The sequence below is a fragment of the Taudactylus pleione genome, unplaced genomic scaffold (genome assembly GCF_031769625.1).
Source record: "Taudactylus pleione unplaced genomic scaffold, aTauple2 ptg001827l, whole genome shotgun sequence".
NCBI classification, from domain to species: Eukaryota; Metazoa; Chordata; class Amphibia; order Anura; family Myobatrachidae; genus Taudactylus; species Taudactylus pleione.
In genome coordinates, this window is record NW_028286224.1 from 1,170,806 (window position 1) to 1,193,890 (window position 23,085).

The 23,085-nt window shown below is 48.7% G+C and overlaps 1 protein-coding gene across 1 annotated transcript in view; it reads right to left on the reverse strand.

Annotated features, from left to right (window-relative positions):
- Positions 1-438: 438 nt before the first annotated feature.
- Positions 439-23,085, reverse strand: part of DOCK2 (dedicator of cytokinesis 2) — a 966,148-nt gene continuing 943,501 nt past the window's right edge. The window contains exons 50-52 of the mRNA XM_088465050.1: positions 20,641-20,761; positions 2,991-3,133; positions 439-902 (exon numbers count right to left, since the gene is read on the reverse strand). Of these exons, the coding sequence (XP_088321176.1) occupies positions 843-902; positions 2,991-3,133; positions 20,641-20,761 (324 nt within the window). The 3' untranslated portion in view covers positions 439-842. The remainder of the gene's footprint in view (positions 903-2,990; positions 3,134-20,640; positions 20,762-23,085) is intronic.

The following is a 23,085-nucleotide window of genomic DNA, read 5'->3' on the forward strand; positions in this document are numbered from 1 at the left end:
ATGAGCACCATAATGCTGATGGGCTGAGAGCCATGACAGACGGCTCTGTCAGCCAATCAGCACTTTGCCCATTAAAAGCAAAGGCATTTTTTTTTAAATGGCCGCTCGAGGCAAAACCTCGAGATCCGACAGCAGATCTCGAGGTTTTGCCTCGGGAGAGGGATCCGGGGCAGACAGGGAGATCCGAGCTTGTGCTCGAATTGCCCCGGATCCCCGAAGTTCGGGTGGGTTCGGTTCTCAGGGAACCGAACCCGCTCATCCCTAATTATTTTAGATAATTTTTGTAGGCAACAGTAATTAAAATAAAGAAAAAATAGTGCAAAGCTGATTAACAGAGAAGCAATTAGGATCCTAGACAAAAAAAAAGGTTAGGAAATGCAGGCACTCCTTTACACTCGCACTCACATTTGCAATTTGCCTGCTAAAATACTGCTGAGGTTATACTTAAGTATGACTTACATTAATCGCGAGTGAGGGTGCATTAAACCTGTCACTATATGCTGCTTTTGTATATTGAAAGCTTTGTTTTACAAAGTGCACCCTAGAAAGCTCTTTACTGCCAAAGTGTGAATAGAAAGCACAAGATGCATCCCATTAAAAGTATAGACTGAGATCCGATCCCCCCCTAGCTCACAACTGGAATCTACAGACACACTTGTGGGTCCGGAGCTGGAAAAAAAAGCGAGTTATGCGCTTTGTCTCGGCTGTTTCGTGCTTTGTAAATGAGACCACCTGTGTATTTCAATAACATTAATCTCTGTTTTAATGTATATTTCTTTGTGTTGATTCTTTGGTGGAGATAAGAGTTTGCTGTAAACAATTGGTGCATTGATAAAATATGATCACAGGTCGATTGACAATGTTTCCGGTTGCTTGTCATCATCAGTCACTTTGGAGGAGCGCTGTAGGGAAAGAGATGAAAGTAGTTTACAATATACAGAAATGGTGAAATTCTCATTCAAGGGGGGCAACTGAATTTGTGGAGATGGAAGCGAGGTGCTAACATTCTGACTGTTTATTTTCATTTCTTTGTTGCCACTGACATTGGAAGTTTTCCTCTATAGAGTTGTATAGGAGAAGGTGCAATGCTCAAAGATGTGCACAACTGCAAGCCGCAACTGCATATCGTCAGGGGAGCCGAGGGGGGAGGGGTGAGCGAGCACTAATCACCCAGACCCGGGCTTGTTGGAGTAGCTTGGTGGGGGCCCGGGTAAGCTCCTAAGGGGCACAAATGTCCCGCTTTGCAGAACTGCTGATGGGGACAAATGTCTCCCAGTGCAGCCACTGATGAATGCTTACCTCCTTTCCTCCCGTGTGGCCGTCGGTGCCTGCTGTGCAGTTGCTGGAAAACAAAATTGTTTTTTGTAGGGGGGCATGGCCACACCTCCCTCAGGATATTTCCATGCCACCTCAGTGGCCCATGGCGGTTCTCGAGGCCCCTGGACATCGTCGCTGATTAAATTGACTAATTGATTATCTAATGCTCCATGCGATTCGGAGTTCTGCATATGGGGGCACACCTCTTACGTCTAGCATTGCACTGGTGCAAAAGCTGATAATAACGATGGTTTCAGCGACTGGCACAGAATCGATGGGTAGCATTTCCGTTTGCAGACGCACAAACCCTCGCATTAGCCCTATGGATTCCCACATTAGCATGAGGTAGTAAATTAGGCTTCTGCAAGTGCAAACAACTACAGCTGCTCTGCGTGCAAATCAAGATTAGCCCCAGTGACTGCCCTATGCAATCTACAACTACATGAGTGATTAGTATATACAGCACTACCCAGTGCTCGAAGTGGTAATTTAGAGGTGGGGGTATGGAGATTGAATCTTCCCCCCCCCCCTATGGGCCCCTGCTTCCATATCATCCCATTATACTTCTAACCCCCCCAAGCCCCCCCCCTCACACTTCTCCCTGCCTGCTCCCCTCTCTCACACCCTGCCCTTACTGATTCCCTCTCTCTTTCATCCCCTACAATGGTTAGCCTGCCTCCCTCTGTCTGCCCCTCTCTCTATTCCCTCTCTCACACCCTCCCCTAATTCTCTCTTACCTGCGCTGCTGGAGTGGAGCCACCGGGATCCTCGGGTCTTCACTGCAGTTTATCTGGCGCCGCTGTGAGCCAATGAGAAGCTGCCATTTGGCAGCTTCTCATTGGCTGGTGGCTGCGAGCCCTGCGATTGGCTGGCGGCCGCAAGTCCCGTGATTGGCTGGCGGCTGCGAGCCTCGTGATTGGCTGGCAGCCGCCCGGTGAGTGGTGCTGACAGTGCAGCCGGGGCAAGGTACTTTGTCCCGGCTACATATCAGCGCCTCCGCTGCCCCGATAGAGATGTGTCCCCTGCGGGACACATCTCTATACATTGCCGCTGCTGTTCCAGCGCTGGGATCCCATACTGGATCCCAGCGCTGGTGCATTCACTTCTGCATCTAAAATGAAGTGGGGCCGGGAAGTGGCGGTATGTCATACCACCGTATACCGCCCCACTTCGACCACTGGCACTACCGCTGTCTGAAGTGGCAACTGAAATGGTTCTATCATCTCTTACACAAACCATAAACATTTCTATATGAGTAATGACCAGTGGCGGATCTTACCTAAGGCCTACGAGGCTGCAGCCCCCCCCAGTAAAAGCCGCCACTTCAGTGAACCAGTGCAGACACTGTGACTGGAGGTGGCTTCCCATTGGAAGCGCCACCTGCGAGTCACGCTGAAGACAGGCAGCCAGACGGAGGTGTTTCTTCCTCCTGGTGCTGCCAGTCCAGGGTGCGATCAGCAGAGAGCCGTTGCTCAGCTTCTCGGTGCTGCAGCCCGCCTCAGGTAAGGGGGTAATGTCACATTGTTGGAGCTACCAAGAAAGCAGTTGCCACTCATTTTCATGTTAAGCCAGTACCTTACCTGTCTCTCTCCACACAAACCTGTCAGCTGCACAAACTGCCTTAGTTTGCTGCACTATTTCCACACACCTTAATGTATTCTGCTACAACTCACCATGGTCTTAAAGAACTGATTCATTTTGCTTTTCTTTGCCATCCTCTTGTCTGACTCCAGCCCGACAATATTTGGCTGGCTCATCCTGTGGCTCTGGTTCTGCTCCTCACATGTGGGGCCATTGGCAACTGATAAAGTTAATGCTAAAAATAAAATAATAAAAAATTAATTCAAAGCTGAACACAACTGAGCGTAATAATGGAATCCAAGGGGTAGATTCACTAAAGCTTCTAAAACAGATAATTGTTGGTGGTGTTGCCCATAGAAACCAATTAGATTTTAACTATAATTTCTTTATTGAATTCTACACAGAATCTGATTGGTTGCTATGGGCAAGTCCTTTAAGTTTAATATAGCTAATACGTTACCAAACACACAATAAGAGAAGTTGGATTATTATTTCCTAATAGATAATACTGAAGCAGAATAACAGTTAATCACGGCAGGAACCATTATTTTGCAGATTTAGGCCCTCATTCAGAGCCACTCGCTATTTGCGGTCGTTCGTTCTAAAACAAGGGGTGGCTATTCAAATGAACCGTTCGCTGTTTGCGGTCTGTTCACGCCTCTATGTCTGAACGAGCGAACAAAACTTGCGTTCGTTTTTTTGAAAAATACGCCCCCTGGCCGCTCGCATCCTACGTCATGTCCGCTATTTATTAGATTAATCGAGTACATCGACCAGGGTATGAACTGCTCGCTATTCTTGTGGTTGGTGTTTGCTACCACAATTTTGCGAGCATTTCTGGCTCTAAAATAACCCAGTGACGTGGTCAATGACGCTATTGTTTTAAATATGCACACCCATAAAACGCCCGTTTTGACCTTTAAGCACGCCTGCGATCGGATCTCCACTCCCCGTTTTCAAGCACCTTCCCCTGTTACCACCCACATACGCCTCTTTCTGTCACTCAAATTATCAGGCATTCGCTATTTTGCGAGCACATGAATTTCGGCCGCACTGAGTGGTTCGCGCATGCGTATTACGATCCGTACGCATGCAAAGTTGGGCAAACATCGCTCGGAGCGAATGAGCAGCGACTTGCGTCCGGCTCTGAATCAGGGCCTTAGTTACTAAGGATCAGATTCACAGTTATACGCAAGTCCGCTCTGAGGAAAAAGTCTTGCGATATATAGCAACTGTGCATGTGTAGGCGCTAAGTGCATGCATCAACGAGTTGTACAATCTCAGTAGCTTCTTATTTGCTGCCGGATGGTCAGAACTGGGGAGCAACTGGGTATTTGTATGTAGGAAAAGTGTTCTGAGGGCCTCATTCAGCTTGGATCGCAGGTCTGTGTTTGCACGCACCTGGTCGATGTATGTGTTCTGCGCATGTATATGCACCGCAGTGCGCGTGCGCGAACTGTCCACTGCGATCGCAAATGTGAATGCAGCGCATACGCAGTGGCACAGAGAAATGACTGACAGCAAGTGCCCTATGGGGATGGGGAGGGGGGTGGTCAAAGGAACTAAGGCGTGCCTGTGCGTTTGAACGCCGTTACAGGAAAGTGCATAAGTAAGCCCCAACCTACCGATGTTACTCAATGTTACCGATGTTTTTGCTGACTTGCGGATGTATGTAATGGGAAGTGGGCGGCTTTATAAGATGGCGGGCGTCTTGGTATAATGCTGCGATCGCATTCATTTGCATATTTTCGCAACGTACGGGTTGCATGAGATTGCAGACTTGCGATCCAAGCTGAATGAGGCTCTGAGTGTGTAGATGGAATTGATGGCTAATCCGAGGTGAGCACACACAGAGGTCTATCTGATTTCACACGGATCTCTTGCATCAAGGATAGATTGATAGGGATGATGGCTACTTCTGCTAGCGGATGGATAAAGGGCGGTGCGACTGCAGCTCCGTATACAGGCGAATATCCACATTTATTTCCGAACACGCATCAGTGACTTGCGTAAATCAGACCCTAAGTGGTTTATTTACTAAAGTGAGAGGTTTTAGAAATGGAGATGCTGCCCATAGCAACCAATCAGATTCTAACTATTATCTTCTAGAAGGTGCTAGATAAATGTTAAGTAGAATCTGGTTGCTATGGGCAACATCTCCATTTCTAAAATCCGGCACTTTAGTAAATATACCCCTAAGTGTAGATATTTTTTTATATCATTGTTGCTCTCTTCTACCCACATCCACGGGACACAGTAATGCCCCAATTCAATTAAATGTGATAAACTGCTTTTCTGTGAAAAACGGCTTATCGTGCATATTTGTACTTATCGGGCTATCCTATTTGTTGCGGTTTTCGCATCTGCGAATTCTCCATAGCCAAAAGCGGCAAAACGTTTTCTCCACCTCCTGAGCAGGTGGTAAGTTGTGCAAAACCCCTAAGTTAAGTTAAAAATGCCAGGATTTGGGCCCTGATTCAGAGCCACTCGCTAGCGGCAGTACGCTCGTTCCGAGCGATGTTCGCACATCTGCGCATGCGTACGGTTTTTAGTACGCATGCGCGAACCAGTCAGTGCGGTCGAAAATCGTTTGTACGCAATATAGCGAGTGCCTGCTATTTTGAGTGACAGAATTATGCGTATGTGGGTGGTAACAGGGGAAGGTGCTTGAAAACGGGGAGTGGAGATCAGAACGCAGGCGTGCTTAAAGGTCAAAACGGGCATTTTATGGGTGTGCATAATTAATATAGCAGCGTCAATGACCACGTCATTTGTTTTTTTTTAACTCAGAACTGGTCGCAAAATAGCGGTTGAAAAAACCAACCACAAAAATAGCGAGCAGTTCATATCCTGTTCGATGTACTCGATTAATCTAATAAATAGCGGACATGACGTAGGATGCGAGCGGCCAGGGGGCGTATTTTTCAAAAAAACGAACGCAAGTTTTGCTCGCTCGTTCAGACCTAGAGGCGTGAACAGACCGCAAACAGCGAACGGTTCATTTGAATAGCCACCCCTTGTTTTAGAACGAACGACCGCAAATAGCGAGTGGCTCTGAATGAGGGCCTTGGTTCACAATGACATATCCGCAGCCTGAACCTATATTGTTTATGCTGTTTTTTTCATAAAGATATTCTTAGCTGCACATCAATTTGTACCAATTAGGTACTCAGGAAGGATCAGATCATGGGACTTTTTTATACGTATTCATGTATTTATGCTGTCTCATTTTTTAAACTAAATCTTTATTTTTGTTATGAATGGAATATAATGCCGGTTAGGGTTTTTTTATAACTAATTTATTATTTTCCATATGAAATGTACATTATCATCTATATTGGGATGGAGAATCTTGCCATTTACAGTACATGTATTCTGATTTAAATATATTTAATACTATAAACTGGTGAAATAAATATTTACTGTTTTAAAACAATATTGTTGTGGCTGACATTTTTTAGGGATCCATACTCTATCTACCCCATGTTGTCCCAAACCACCCCCCTTCCAACCCCCTTTTTTCTCCCAAGAGATAGAAGTAAGAGCTGTGAACTCTCACATTAATATTTACCCATAATTCTAGTAGAGGTACCTAGGTAATTTGAAGCTGAAACCTATTTCTTTAATAATCATTGGAATTTGCGCACATAGACAACACAAAACTTTCCATGGCTGCGGCTGCCTGCTGTGTGCTGGTGACCTGCAACAAATTCACCTGCTGATGGTACACAGGGGGAAGAGAGAGGCAGCTGGACGGACACGGGGGGGTGTGAGAGGTTGCCGGAGGGACGTAGGGGGCTGGTGAGTTGCTGGTGGGGTCGCATAATGTGTAAGGGGCGTTACCATATGGCATAATGTTATAAGGGGCATTACTGTGTGTGGCATAATTTTATAAGAGGCATTACTGTGTGTGTGTGTGTGTCATAATGTGTAAGTTGCTTTACTGTGTGGCATAATGTGGTTTAAAGGGCATTACTGTGTGGTATAATGTATTATAAGGGGCATTACTGTATGTGGCATAATGGGTAAGGGGCATTACTGTGTGGCATAATGTGGTGTAAGGGGCATTACTGTATGTGGCATAATGTGTAAGGGGCATTACTGTGTGGCATAATGTGGTGTAAGGGGCATTACTGTGTGGGGCATAATGTGTAAGGAGCATTACTGTGTGGGGCATAATGTGTTGTAAGGGGCATTACTGTGTGGCATAATGTACTGTTTAAGGAGTACTGTTATGTGGCATAACGTGAATGGGCTCTGTGTGGCATAGCATGAATGGGCTCTGTGTGGTCTAACGTGACTAAGGGACACTACTGTGCAGTGTAATGTGACAAAGGGGCACAACTGTGTGGCATCATTTAAATTGGAGGTACTATTGTGTGGTCATGCCCCATCCCAGCTAGGCCACACCTGTTTTTTTAAGTGTGCGAGAATACATCAGTTGTGTATGGCAGTTCCAATGCTCTTTATGAACACAGAGCACCAAATAGTGTGACTCTTTGGTGTGCACAAATGTGTCGTCCTCTGGGTTCAGCACCCCTGCCCTTAAAAATTCCTACACTAATCACTATCTAATCCTCTACAACTGCAAAGCTAGAGCTTGGTCAATTGGCATAATGCCCTCCCTTTTCTGTGTGTGTGACCTAAACCAATGTAGTGCCAGCTTTACCTAACAGAGCCAACTAAATACCAAATGTTTGACTATGGCACATGTTTGAATCCCCTGCATGATGAGCCCTGTTCTGTGTATTTTAAAGCAGAGGATATGTACACTTGTATGTTGTTCCAATAATTATATTTGTAAGAGCATAGACTAAAAGTGGGAGGAGTCAATAATAAGGGGAGGAGTCTATGCCAGGTGCTGACGCAAGGTGGGCCTTTTTTGCTGTAAATGCCAGGGCCTATTTTTAGTCCCAGTCCGGCCCTGCATACCAGCATGCACTCCCACAGTCTTGCTATTAGGACATGCTAAACTGTGGCAGGGCCTGCTGGGATATGTAGTCCTACAGCAGCTGGATGCCACGAGTTTGACATCCCTGCTTTACCTATTACCGCTACATAGCCCCTCCTTGGTATACGGGTTCCGGACTATAGACAGACAGTAATTAGTTAGACAATGTCTAGATAGACACCAGATGTTAAACAGTTAATAGTTAGACAAGGATAAAAGTTCGACACAGACAAAAGTCAGTCACATTAAAGTTAGAGGGTCAAATATTCAACATGAAAAAGATCAACACAAAAATGGTCGACACATTGTTTTTATTTTTTTTAGGGTTAGGCACTTACTGGAGGGTTAGGGTTAGGCACTTACCCGCATGGTTAGGGTTAGGCACTTACCCAGATGGTTAGGCACCAGGAGGGAGGGTTAGGCACCAAAGGGAGGGTTAGGGTGAAGATTAGGGCTAAAAAACAAAAAAATAATTGTTGACCATTTTTTTATCGACCATTTTCATGTCGACCTTTTGTACCTGTCGAACTTTTTACATGTCTAACTTTTGTTTGTGTCTAACTTTTTTCCGCCTAACTATTGACTGTCTAACATCTGGTGTCTATCTAGACTTTGTCTAACTAATTACTGTCTATCTCTTATACCACACCCATGGCTTGCCCGTGACACTCCTATAACATACCCATAATACACTATCTCTGTGTGTGCCTTTTTTGACGCCCCTGTTGCCTCCCAGTCACCGCCCAGTAACGCCCCATACACTGCCTATACAGTTATCAATGGATGAGCCTGAATCGCTATTGCGGCTTTGTAAGCCCGCCATCAGTAAACATGTGCGGTGTAACCTGGACATCGGCATTGTGAGCGCCTCAGCATCAGGCCCAATGTCGAGCACATATCAGCAATATTGTGAGTTATTAATGTCTGTGGGCCTGACTTAGGGTCGCACGCAGTACCGATGTAATCCCTGAATACGTCTATGGCGCATGCATTACACAGAGTGTACACACAGAGGCGCTGTTGCAATTAAGATGCACGTTATCAGAAATGTCTGGGAAAAGTTCTGAGTGTTCCTGGGTGGTGACTGGGAGGTGGCTAATGAGACACACGGAGACGGTCCACCTTATGGGTGTGTCATGGGAATGTCGTGGGTGTGTCACTGAAGTGTGTGTGTAGTCAGGCGCTCACATTGGAGGCCATACTCAGCTGGTAAGTCTGCACCTACCTTTAGACCGGATGCCTAGGGCATTTGGAATGTCTTAGGGGCATCCCACGGCCCAGCAGTAGGGGCAACGGATCTACCGGGGCCCACAATAATGAAGGGGCCTGCAGCTGGGCAGTACTAATAATGAGTCAAACTGACTCATTATTGCAGTACTCTGCACTGAGGCTGGCCGTGCCGAAGAAGGAGGTGCCGAGGCGTTTTGCCGTAGGAGAAGGGGGGAACTTTTTATCCTTGCTGCTCAGTGCACACTCTACCTGGCCAGGCTGTCACTAGGTTGCCGCAGTTTGAGTGCCAGCCCCTCCCTCTGAGTACCCACCCTCAGGCCCGCCAAGAGCCGTGGCGGGCCCCGTTAAAAAGGGGCATGACCTAATCACGGAAGGCATGGCCACGCCCCCTTCAGTAAAAAAAAGTAATGTTTTGCAGAGCCGCGAATCGGTGCTGCGCACTGGGGAGGGGGGGCACTCTGAGCCCCCTCAGCCTGGTGCATAACCATTGGGGGGTGCCATCAGCTTGAGCACTTCCCCCACAGGCATAGGAGACTGCTGTGGCTGCTGGGCTGCTGTGATGTAAGAGGGAGGGGAAAGTTGTGCCGGACCCAGGCCCCCACCAGGCCCCTCCAGCAAGCCTGGGCCCAGGCAATTAGTATCTCTCTCGGCGCCCCTGCCCGACCCCTCCTCTCTCTCTATACTACATGCACACTCCTTTCTCTGCTGGAGACCCAGACTCCTAACCCCAGGTCCCTGCCTCTTTCTCTTCAGTCTTTAGCCCTGTCACAGTCTCTCCTGAGTCTCCTCTCCTTTCATGAGTCATGGAGCCCTGCCCCAGCAGGGACCACACATCCTCTTCCAGGACAGGTAAGTGCCAGTGTGATCTAGGGGTATGCAATGGGGAGGGGTTGTATTTGTTTTTTTCTGGGAGGGGGAAGGGGGGGTTGGAGTGTGTTTTACTGACTGTGGTGGGGTGGTGTATTAATGTAGTATGTGTGTGTGGGGAGGGTGTATTCATTTTATGTGTGTGATGGGTGTGTTCATATTATCTGTTATAAGTTATATGTGGGTCACTGATGTTCTCTGCGTTATTTGGCCTCACTGCAGCACTTTCTGCATTATATGGCGTCATTGTAATGCTCTCTGCATTTTTATGGTGCTCAGTGTGAAGCACTCTATATTATATGGTGCTCAGGGCCTGATTCAGAGCCGGACACTCTGACCAGAGCGCTCGTTCTGAATCAGGGCCCTCCTACCTAAAAATGGAGTGGCCTCCTGGCCGTTCACATAGCTGTGGGTGACCACCCACAGCTTATGCGAGCGGCCAAAAAGATGGTCGCGATGGTCATGACCATCGCGGCCATCGGGCTTGCAACGAGACCCTGCAGTAGGGTCTCGTTGCCAGAAGCCCTGGAGTGCTTTTGGCTCTATGAGAGCCGAGAGCACTCCCACTGACATCACTTGTGATCACTTGTGATGTCAGTGGGGCCGGCCCCAGATGGCAATCATTCCCATGGGCTCCGTCTCGGCAGCCACGCCCCCGGCACGCCCACCAAAGGGGGCGTGTTGTCACTCACCATCGACAGCACGCCCTCTTTGGTGCGAGACCCATAGCGACAGCTTGGCTGTCGCTATGCGGGTCTCGCGCATGCGCACGACGGAGCTCTATCAGAGCCAAAAGCACTCCCACTGACATCACTAGTGATGTCAGTGGGGCTGGACCCAGACGGTAGGCATTCCCATGGGAACGCCTCCGTCTGGGCAGCAACGCCCCCGGCACGCCCACCAAAGGGGGCGTGCTGTCACTCACCATCGACAACACGCCCCCTTTGGTGCGAGACCCATAGCGGGTCTCGCGCATGCGCACGACGGAGCTCCCTCCGTCGTGCGCATGCGCATTAGGGCACCATCGACCCGCTTGCGAGCGCTCAGCGTTCGCGAACGGGTTTGAATTAGGCCCTCAGTGTGACGCACTCTATATTATATGGTGCTCAGTGTGATGCACTCTGCTTTATATAGTGCTCAGTGTGACGCACTCTATATTATATGGTGCTCAGTGTGACGCACTCTATATTATATGGTGCTCAGTGTGACGCACTCTGCTTTATATACTGCTCAGTGTGACGCACTCTGCTTTATATACTGCTCAGTGTTACACACTCTGCTTTATATACTGCTCAGTGTTACACACTCTGCTTTATATGGAGCTCAGTGTGACACACTCTGCTTTATATGGTGCTCAGTGTGACGCACTCTGCTTTATATTGAGCTCAGTGTGACGCACTCTGCTTTATATTGAGCTCACTGTGACGCACTCTGATTTATATGGTGCTCAGTATGATGCACTCTGCTTTATATAGTGCTCAGTGTGACGCACTCTGCTTTATATTGAGCTCACTGTGACACACTCTGCTTTATATGGTGCTCAGTATGACGCACTCTGCTTTATATTGAGCTCAGTGTGATGCACTCTGCTTTATATTGAGCTCAGTGTGACGCACTCTGCTTTATATTTTGCTCAGTGTGACGCACTCTGCTTTATATTGAGCTCAGTGTGACGCACTCTGCTTTATATGGTGCTCTGGGCCTGATTCAGACCCGCTCCCGAGCGCTGAGCGCTCACGAGCAGGTCGATGGAGCCCTAGTGTGCATGCACACGACGGAGGGAGCTCCGTCGTGCGCATGCGCGAGACCCGCATAGCGACAGCCAAGCTGTCACTATGGGTCTCGCACCAAAGGGGGCATGCTGTCGATGGTGAGGACAGCACGCCCCCTTTGGTGGGCGTGCCGGGGGCGTTGCTGCCCAGACGGAGGAGTTCCCATCTGGGGCCGGCCCCACTGACATCACTAGTGATGTCAGTGGGAGTGCTTTTGGCTCTGATAGAGCCAAAAGCACTCCTGGGCTTGCGGAAGCGAGACCCTACCGCAGGGTCTCGTCGCAAGCCCGATGGTCGCGACCATCGCGACCATCTTTTTGGCCGCTCGCATAAGCTGTGGGTGGTCACCCACAGTTATGCGAGCGGCCAGGAGGCCGCTCCATTTTTAGGTAGGAGGGCCCTGATTCAGAGCGAGCGCTCTGGTCAGAGCGTCCGGCTCTGAATCAGGCCCTCAGTGTGATGCACTCTGCTTTATATTGAGCTCAGTGTGATGCACTCTGCTTTATATTGAGCTCAGTGTGATGCACTCTGCTTTATATTGAGCTCCGTGTGATGCACTCTGCTTTATATGGTGCTCAGTGTGACGCACTCTGATTTATATGGTACCTCTGTATTATATGGCCCTCACTGCGGCGCACTCTGCATTATATGGCGCTACTGATACCCTATGTGCTGGAGGTCAAGGCTCTGAATCAGGCCCTATATTCAGAACTTTATGTAAATTGTGTATTTTCAATGTGCTGGGGTAAAAACTGGAGGGGAGGGGGGGTTGACACAAGGTCATGCTCTTGTGAATGTCATGCCAAAGGAGTGCGCTCAAAACTGGGGTGTAACCTTGTGACAGGCCACGCCCCATTTTTTGCGCACACGCCCTCGGCTCTTTAACTTGACTACAGATATTTTTTGGCTCTTTTCCTCTGCCTGGTTGGCCACCCCTGGTCTAGTGTCTACCCAGCATAAAGGCCCCATTTATTAACAAAGCTAAACACCAGCAGCATTTTTTAATTTAGTATGGCAGTGATACAAATGAAAATGCAACTGGTGTTTATCAATACTTACCCCTCCAGCAAGGTACAGCGATGTCCTCAGCGTAACGCTGCTAGCGACGGGCCTCTGTGTAATGCGCATGTGCGATGGTCCGTCTGTGCATGTGCATAGCATTTAACCCGGAGGGGTTCTGGCAGTGCCTGGAAGGCTTTGCTGAAGCCAGAAAGGCAGCGCTGGATCCCCATTGCCAGCAATGGGGCCATGTTGCTCTCGCCACGAGAACGATGCTGTGACAAACAGCAGTAATCTTAGATTACCGCTGTTTGTTGAATACAGAAAGGATGACATAAGCCCTTTAGTGAGCACTACAGGGGTTATGCATTGTTGATAATGGAGCCCTAAGTAAGTAGGCTCTCAGCTGGTAGAGGGGCGCTGCTGGATGACTGTGCTGGGAAAGGGGTACACAGAGGCCGGCCTGGCCAGGAGTGCTGACTATGCTGGATGACTCAGAGGTGCTGTGCTGGGAAAGGGGTGCATAATTAATGAGGCCAGGTGGCTGTGCTGGATGAGGGGCACTGTGCTGGGAAAGGGGTGCATAATGAGGCCAGGGGTTCTGGTTGTGGGATGCTGGATGAGGCCAAGATTGCTGTGCTGGGAAAGTGGTACTGGATTAGGCCAAGTGTACTGTGCTGAGAGGGTTGCTGTTCTGTGAGGCGGGCAGACAAGGAGGCAGTATGTGGTGCTGTGAGGTGGGCAGCAGCTGGATGAGTGTGTGAGTGTGTGTGTGTGTGTGTAGCTGTATATCTATCTAGAGAGAGAGACACAGACAGAGACAGAGAGAGGGAGACGTAATAAGTTAAAATGGGGGCAAATGAATCACAGTTTTATGTCCTCTGCAGACTCCTAAAGGAAGAAAGAAAAGGGAGGAACACATAAGAGGTAAGAGAAAACTGTATGAAGAGGTGGGGGAGAGTCAGAGTGTAGTGTAATGGGATTATCTGCTAGGGGGCACCAGCCAAAATCTTGCCTAGGGCACCAAATTGGCCGGCTCTGCATGGGGCTGGTGCAAGTTTAGATGGTGCAACCGATGATGGCAACTAAAGACACAGCAGGTGGTATTACAGTGTCTACAGGCGCTGACAGCGGGCGTCTCAGTCATGTGCATGGCTGTATACCAGGGAAGGAGCAGACAGGTGACTGACAATAGATGCAGATGCTTCTAAATACGGCTTCCATATTCATTCATTTTAAACAAAAAAACTTCAATGATAAATGTGAGCTGAAATCCACAGGACACGAGTAGATAGGTTATAATGATAAATAGATGTTCATTTTTTACCAGTATAAAATGTATTAACAAGTTCATAACTGTAAACTGTAACTGTAAACCACGTTATAAATAGGGGTGAGCGGGTTCGGATTTCTGAAATCCGAACCCCCCCGAGCCCCCCCGATCCGAGTCCGATCCGAGTCAGGCTCGACTTTTCCCGCCTGACTCGGATCTGACATCGAGGCAAAACGTCATCATCCCGCCTTCCGAGTCTCGCGGGTTTTGGATCCTATATAAGGTACCCGCGTCGGCGCCATTTTCTCACTCGGCTGTGGACAGTGAAGAGGGAGGGTGGGAGTTAGTGCTGTGTAGTGTAGTGTAGTGTAGTGCTGCTGTTGTCCACTACTTCAAAGTCCATAGGGGCGGGCTGTGTTGTGCTGTGCTGCTGTTGTTAATAGGGGCTGTGTCCACTACTTCAAAGTCCATAGGGGCTGGCTGGACTGTGTTGTGCAGTCAGTTCCAAAGTCCTGTGCAGTGTCCCAGTCCTAAAGGGGTGCTGTAGTGTTGTCCAGGGGGTGCTCTGTCCATCAGGGGTGCTCCCCCCAAGTGCTAAAAAAATAATATATTTTCTGTGTTTGTGAATTGTGTGCGCAGTAGCCGCACGTGCATCAACAAAGTAGTGCCAAGCGTGCGCCTGTGTCATAAGTAAAGGGCCGGCTGGCTTGACCGTTAAGGGTGCTGTAACCCCCGAAAGTACACTCCAGTCCAAACCAAAAAAAAAATTATTTTCTGTGTTTGTGAATTGTGTGCGCAGTAGCCGCACGTGCATCAACAAAGTAGTGCCAAGCGTGCGCCTGTGTCATAAGTAAAGGGCCGGCTGGCTTGACCGTTAAGGGTGCTGTAACCCCCGAAAGTACACTCCAGTCCAAACCTAAAAAAAATTTATTTTCTGTGTTTGTGAATTGTGTGCGCAGTAGCCGCACGTGCATCAACAAAGTAGTGCCAAGCGTGCGCCTGTGTCATAAGTAAAGGGCCGGCTGGCTTGACCGTTAAAGGGTGCTGTAACCCCCGAAAGTACACTCCAGTCCAAACCAAAAAAAAATTATTTTCTGTGTTTGTTAATTGTGTGCGCAGTAGCCGCACGTGCATCAACAAAGTAGTGCCAAGCGTGCGCCTGTGTCATAAGTAAAGGGCCGGCTGGCTTGACCGTTAAGGGTGCTGTAACCCCCGAAAGTACACTCCAGTCCAAACCTAAAAAAAAATTATTTTCTGTGTTTGTGAATTGTGTGCGCAGTAGCCGCACGTGCATCAACAAAGTAGTGCCAAGAGTGCCCCTGTGTCATAAGTAAAGGGCCGGCTGGCTTGACCGTTAAAGGGTGCTGTAACCCCCGAAAGTACACTCCAGTCCAAACCAAAAAAAAATTATTTTCTGTGTTTGTGAATTGTGTGCGCAGTAGCCGCACGTGCATCAACAAAGTAGTGCCAAGCGTGCGCCTGTGTCATAAGTAAAGGGCCGGCTGGCTTGACCGTTAAAGGGTGCTGTAACCCCTGAAAGTACACTCCAGTCCAAACCAAAAAAAAATTATTTTCTGTGTTTGTGAATTGTGTGCGCAGTAGCCGCACGTGCATCAACAAAGTAGTGTCAAGCGTTCGCCTGTGTCATAAGTAAAGGGCCGGCTGGCTTGACCGTTAAGGGTGCTGTAACCCCCGAAAGTACACTCCAGTCCAAACCAAAAAAAAAATTATTTTCTGTGTTTGTGAATTGTGTGCGCAGTAGCCGCACGTGCATCAACAAAGTAGTGCCAAGCGTGCGCCTGTGTCATAAGTAAAGGGCCGGCTGGCTTGACCGTTAAGGGTGCTGTAACCCCCGAAAGTACACTCCAGTCCAAACCAAAAAAAAAATTATTTTCTGTGTTTGTGAATTGTGTGCGCAGTAGCCGCACGTGCATCAACAAAGTAGTGCCAAGCGTGCGCCTGTGTCATAAGTAAAGGGCCGGCTGGCTTGACCGTTAAAGGGTGCTGTAACCCCCAAAGTACACTCCAGTCCAAACCAAAAAAAAATTATTTTCTGTGTTTGTGAATTGTGTGCGCAGTAGCCGCACGTGCATCAACAAAGTAGTGCCAAGAGTGCGCCTGTGTCATAAGTAAAGGGCCGGCTGGCTTGACCGTTAAAGGGTGCTGTAACCCACAAAGTACACTCCAGTCCGAACCAAAAAAAAATTTATTTTCTGTGTTTAGCCGCACGTATATATCAAATCGATATAACATAAATGGAGGACCAAACTTTCTCCGATAAAAATAAAATAGAGAAAGATCAAGAACCACTTCCTCCTAGTGCTGAAGCTGCTGCCACTAGTCATGACATAGACGATAACATGCCATCAACGTCGTCTGCCAAGGCCGATGCCCAATGTCATAGTAGAGGGCACATACAATCCCAAATGGCAAAGTTCAGGAAAATGACCTTGAAAAAGACATTTAAATCAGCTGAAGAGAAACGTAAACTTGCCAATATGCCATTTACGACACGGAGTGGCAAGGAACGGCTAAGGTCGATCCCTAGTATGTTCATGACTAGTGGTTCAGCTTCACATGACGATGGAAGCACTCCTCCCACTAAAAAAATCAAAAGAGTTAAGCTGGCAAAAGCACAGCGAAGAACTGTGCTTTCTAAGAAGATATCACAAATCCCCAAAGAGAGTCCAAGTGTGGTGGTGGTTGCGATGCCTGACCTTCCCAGCACTGGACGGGAAGAGGTGGCTCTTTCCACCATTTGCACGCCCCCTGCAAGTGCTGAAAGGAGCACCCACAGTCCACTTGCTGATATGCAAATTGAAGATGTCACTGTTGAAGTACAACAGGATGAGGATACTGGTGTAGCTGGCGCTGAGGAGGAAGTTGGCGAGGAGGATTCTGATGGTGATGTGGTTTGTTTAAATCAGGCTCCGGGGGAGACAGTTGTTGTCCGTGGGATGAAAAAGCCCATCACGGTCATGCCTGGGCAGAAGACCAAACATTCCACCTCTTTGGTCTGGCAATATTTCTATCCAAATCCGGACAACAACTGTCTTGCCATATGTACCATATGTAAAGGTGAAATAAGTAGGGGTAGGGACGTCAACCACCTAGGAACATCCTCCCTTATACGGCACCTGCAGCGCGTTCATAAAAAGTTACTGTCAAGTTCAGAAACTTTGGCTCAGACCGTAAGCAGTCCAGGGACACCTAAATCCCGTTGTCCTGTTGTATCCAAGCGCCTGCAAACCACACCGTCAACTCCCTCCTCGTCAATTTCCTCCTTAGTCAGGATCGGAAGTAGTCCTGCAGGCCATATCACTGGCATGACTGACTCTCCTATCCGGGATTCCTCCGGAGGATCCTGCATTGCTACGCCTACTGCTGCCGCTGCTGCTGTTGCTGCTGCTGCTGGGAGTCGTTCATCATCCCAGAGAGGAAGTAGGAACACCACTACTTTTACTAAACAATTGACCCTCCAACAGTCCTTAGCGAGGAGGATGAAGTACGACAGCAGTCATCCTGAAGCAAAACGTATAACTGAGGCCTTGACTGCTATGTTGGTGTTAGACGTGCGTCCGGTATCCGCCATTAGTGCAGTGGGATTTAGACAATTGATGGAGGTAGTGTGTCCCCGGTTCCAAATCCCGTCTAGATTCCACTTCACTAGGCAGGCGATACCGAGACTGTACAGAAACGTCAGAAAAAGTGTCCTCAGTGTCCTGAAAAATGCCGTTGTACACAATGTCCACTTAACCACGGACATGTGGACAAGTGGAACAGGGCAGACTAAGGACTATATGACTGTGACAGCCCACTGGGTAGATGTATCACCTTACGCAGCAACAGCAGCAGCGTCACCAGTAGCAGCATCTCAGAAACGCCAGCTCGTTACAAGGCAGGCTACGCTGTGTATCACCGGTTTCAGTAAGAGGCACACCGCCGACAACCTCTTAGAGAAACTGAGGGAAATCATCGCCCAGTGGCTTACCCCACTTAGACTCTCCTGGGGATTTGTGATATCTGACAACGCCACCAATATTGTGCGGGCATTACATCTGGGCAAATTCCAGCACGTCCCATGTTTTGCTCACACAATAAACTTGGTGGTGCAGAATTTTCTGAAAAGCGACAGGGGCGTGCAGGAGACGCTTTGGGTGGCCCGAAAAATTTCTGGCCACTTTCGCCATTCAGCGACTGCGTGCCAAAGACTGGAGCGCCAGCAAACACTCTTGAACCTGCCCCGCCATCACCTGAAGCAAGAGGTTGTGACGCGGTGGAACTCAACCCTCTATATGCTTCAGAGGATGGAGGAGCAGCAAAAGGCCATACAAGCCTATACATCCACCTATGACATAGGCAAAGGAGGGGGTATGCACCTGACTCAAGCGCAGTGGAGAATGATTTCCGTGTTGTGCAAGGTTCTTCAGCCCTTCGAACTTGCCACACGTGAAGTCAGTTCAGACACTGCCAGCTTGAGTCAGGTCATTCCCCTCATCAGGCTTTTGCAGAAGCAGCTGGAGAAAGTGAAGGAGGAGCTAAGACGGAGCGATTCCGCTCGGCATGTGGGACTTGTGGATGAAGCCCTTCATTCGCTTTGCCAGGATTCCAGGGTGGTCAATCTGTTGAAATCAGACCACTACATTTTGGCCACCGTGCTCGATCCTAGGTTTAAAGCCTATGTGGTGTCTCTCTTTCCGGCCGACACAAGCCTGCAGAGGTGCAAAGACCTGCTGGTGAACACACTGTCAGCTGAAGCGGAACGTGACACGTCAACGGCTCCTTCTTCATTTTCTCCCGCAACTGGGGCTGCCAGGAAAAAACTTAGGTATCCTAAGCAACCCGCTGGCGGTGATGCAGGGCAGGCAGGACCAAGTTTGGACATCTGGTCCGGACTGAAGGACCTGGCAACAATTTCTGACATGTCTACTGTCACTGCATATGATACTGTCACCATTGACAGAATGGTGGAGGATTACATCGGTGACAGCATCCAAGTAGGCATGTCAGACAGTCCATACCTGTACTGGCAGGAAAAAGAGGCAATTTGGAGGCCCCTGTACAAACTGGCTCTATTTTACCTGAGTTGCCCCCCCTCCAGTGTGTACTCCGAAAGAGTGTTTAGTGCAGCCGGGAACCTTGTCAGCGAAAGGCGTAGGAGGTTGCTTCCACAGAATGTGGAGAAGATGATGTTCATCAAAATGAATTATCAGCTCTTCCAGGGAGACCAGCCTCCAGAAGGTACAGAGGGACCTGTGGTGGTGGATTCAAGTGGGGACGAGTTAATACTTTGTGAGGATGAGGATGTACACACTGAAGAGGGTGAGGAATCGGTGGATGAGGAGGATGAGGATGACATCTTGCCTCCGTAGAGCCAGTTTGTGCAGGGACACATTAATTGCCAGCTTGTTTTGTGGGGGCCCAAACGAACCAATCATTTCAGCCACAGTTGTGTGGCAGACCCTGGCGCTGAAATGATTGATTTGTTAAAGTGTGCATGTCCTGTTTATACAACATAAGGGTGGGTGGGAGGGCCCAAGGACAATTCCATCTTGCACCTCTTTTTTTCTTTGCATTATGTACAGTTTGGGGCCTAGTTTTTCTAACTGCCATCCTGCCTGCCACTGCAGTGTCACTCCTAGATGGGTCACGTGTTTGTGCCGCCCACTCGTGTCGCTTAGCATAGTCATCCAGCTACCTCGGTGCAACCTTTTGGACATAAAAACACTATTGTGAGGTGTTCAGAATAGACTGGAAATGAGTGGAAATTAAGGTTATTGAGGTTAATAATAGCATAGGAGCAGAAAAACCTACAAATTCTGTGATTTTAGCTGTTTTTATGCTTTTTTTCAAAAAAATACAGATCCAAAACACAAAACCCAGAACCCAAAACACGGAAGGGTGGTTTTGGCAAAACCAATCCAGATCCAAAACACAAAGAAAGATCCAGATCCAAAACCAAAACACAAAACACGAAAAGTGGCCGGTGCACACCCCTAGTTATAAACAGTTGAAACCACTTGTAAGGGAGAAAAATTATTAATTTACACTGTATACAGAGGTAAGTGGGTGTATATGTACATTAAGGGGCTGATTTAGATGTGAACACAGTGTGGATGCCGCACGCAAGTGGCCGATGTTTCCGGTTTGAACCGCACTACGCATTTGTCCTGATGGTTACCGCCGAAAGACGCAGAATGAATTTGGACGCAGAGAGAGGCAATTTCACTGGGCGTTGCTGGGTGGTAACAGGAGGTTGGCTAGCTAGACGCGGTGCGTCAAGGGCGTCGTAGTCAGTGTCTGCGTCTTTTGTCAAACGTGCACTGGCACTGGCAGCCATGTTCAGACATAGATTCTGCATCTCCATGTGGCTGGTGCAATCGCCAATGGTGCGACTAATATACGACCAATGGTGGGTCTATATAAGCACAGCAGCTTGCATCCCTTTTCAATCATAAATGACTTTGCATAAGCACAATGCATTAAATCATAGAAAATTACTTGTATTGAAGCGCCTTGGTGACCCATAGTTTACTTAAGTGTCTGTGCTATTACTTGTAGGGTGATTTGAAGTGGTAAAGACACTGTAAGTAGGTAGTCAAAATTGTGTAGTTAGCTACAAATGCTGGACTGAAAACCCTGGGACGTACCTGGGATTGTTGGCATGGACCGGCTTGCAAAGCTCATCTGCTTGAGAACAGATGCACTCTGTGGCACTGTGGCATGGTCTGAGAGATTGGTGTCACTCATAAATTCCTGTTTCCTTGACATCTGTAAAACAAAAAATATATACTTATTAAGCAATAACATTTTCTCTATGTAACAAGAATAAAAACTATTTGTCAGCTAAAATAAGTAACTGGAATGCATACTATCTTGTTTATGGGCACCTCAATATGATTAACTCATTACTTTTTTGACAAGATCTCATTCTGCATTCATCTTCTTGTGAATGCAGAACTGGGCTGATAGTCGGTAAAGCCTGGTAGCTCAGTAGTTAGCAGTACTGCTTGCAGCCATGGGTTCAATTCTTACTAGGGCACTGCGTAATATAATTACCACTATATAAACAATTATTAAATGTAATATATATATATATATATATATATACAAAACTTCCAACATAGGGTGGCACTCCCCAGATTTGTTGAAAATGTTCAGACAAACAGCAACTATATCATCAACGTTTCAGATGTATTGTCACATCTATCATCGTATCCTGACGATAGATGTGACAATGCATCTGAAATGTTGATGATACAGTTGGTGTTGGTGTTTGTCCAAACTTTTTTCAAATTCGGGAAGTGCCGCCCTATGTTGGAAGTCTTGTACTATTGGAGTCTGAATGATTCCCGGGAGGGCACCCAGGTTTAAGGTATATTTTATATGGAGCGCCGGTCATCTACCATTATTTATATGTATATATATATATATATATCCCCAGCACCCCTGGGCGGTGGGTGCTGGGTTGATTGTGTTGTGTGGTGCATTTTAAAGAATATTTTCTTTTGCAGGTGAACTAAGTACCAGCACGTCTCCCTGCATGCTGGTACTTGGAAAACCATTAAGGTTAAGCATTAAGGCCCACTGCCACCTGTAGTCCACCTGTAAAAAAAATATTAAAATAACACAACACACTTTAATATTGTAATATTTTATTTTACATGTCTTCACCTGAGGGACGGCGGCCTTTAAGCTCTTTTGCATGGCCGCTGCCACCCCAGGACTTAGTCATATTCGCTTGGCGGGCGCCAACCCGCAAGGGCTTCGGCATGTTCGCCTGGTGGGCGCCAACCCACCAGGGCTTCGATGTCTTCACCTAGTGGGCAGCAGCCTGTGATAGCTCTTCTTCGTGGCTGCCGCCCACTAGGACTCCGGTGTCTTCGTTCGGCAGGTGCCAACCCGCCAAGGCTTCGGCCTCTTCACCTAGTGGGCGGCAGCCTGTGTCAGCTCTTTTGCATGGCCGCCGCCCACTAGGACTTCCGGTGTCTTTGCCCGGCGCCAACCCGCCAGGGCTTCGGCCTCTTCACCTAGTGGGCGGCAGCCTGTGTCAGCTCTTTTGCATGGCCGCCGCCCATTAGGACTTCCGGTGTCTTCGTCCGGCGGGTGCCAACCTGCCAGGGCTTCGGTGTTTTTGCCTGGCGGGTGCCTACCCGCCAGGGCTTCTGGCGTCTTCACCTAGTGGGTGGCAGCCTGTGTCAGCTCTTTTGCATGGTTGCCACCCACTAGGACTTCCGGTGTCTTCGCCCTGCAGGCGCCAACCAGCCGGGCTTTGGCGTCTTTGCCTGGCGGGCGCCAACCCGCCAGGGCTTTGGCGTCTTTGCGTGGCAGGCGCCAACCCGCCAGGGCTTTGGCATCTTCGCCTGGCAAGCGCCAACCCGCCAGGGCTTTGGCATGTTCACCTGGCAAGCGCCCACCCACCCGCGCTTCTGGCGTCTTCACCTGCGGGGTGGCTGTCACCTCCCCTATGCTTCTATGGTCCTCTGCAGGTGCCACCGCCTCCAATGACGTCACGAGTCAAATCAAAGATGGCCACCGCGAGCCAATCACGGCTTGTGCGTCATCGGCGGCAGCTGCTGGACCGGCTCCTGTTCGGGTGATGGCGACGGGCCTGGATCCGAGAGGATCTAGTTCCCGCCAGCCATTCTGCTGAGTACAGCTGCGGCACCCATTTTAAAATTCAAAGATGGCCGCCGCGAGCTGTGATTGGCTAGCGGTGGCCATCTTCGAATTTCAAAAATATGCTGCTGTATTTGGAATAAAGTCTGGCGGGGTCTGAATCCCCTCGGGTCCATGCCCGCCGCCAACACTCTCACCGCCGGCGGTCCCTCAGCCGCCAACACCCATGCCCCTGACGACACCCGCGTCCCTCGCCGACAACCGCCACCCGTTGCCGCTGAGGTCCCCACCGCCGCATCCATGTCCCCGCCACTGCTTTGCCTGCTACCACCCACAAACGACGCCCATCTTGCTGCACCCAAGTGAAGCCACTATGACTACACCTGCTGGAAGCTCCTACTGCGGCTGCGCAACAAGTTCAAAAGTCTTATCTTTATAATGGCGCATTCTTGGGGTAATAGTTTAAAAACTGTGAC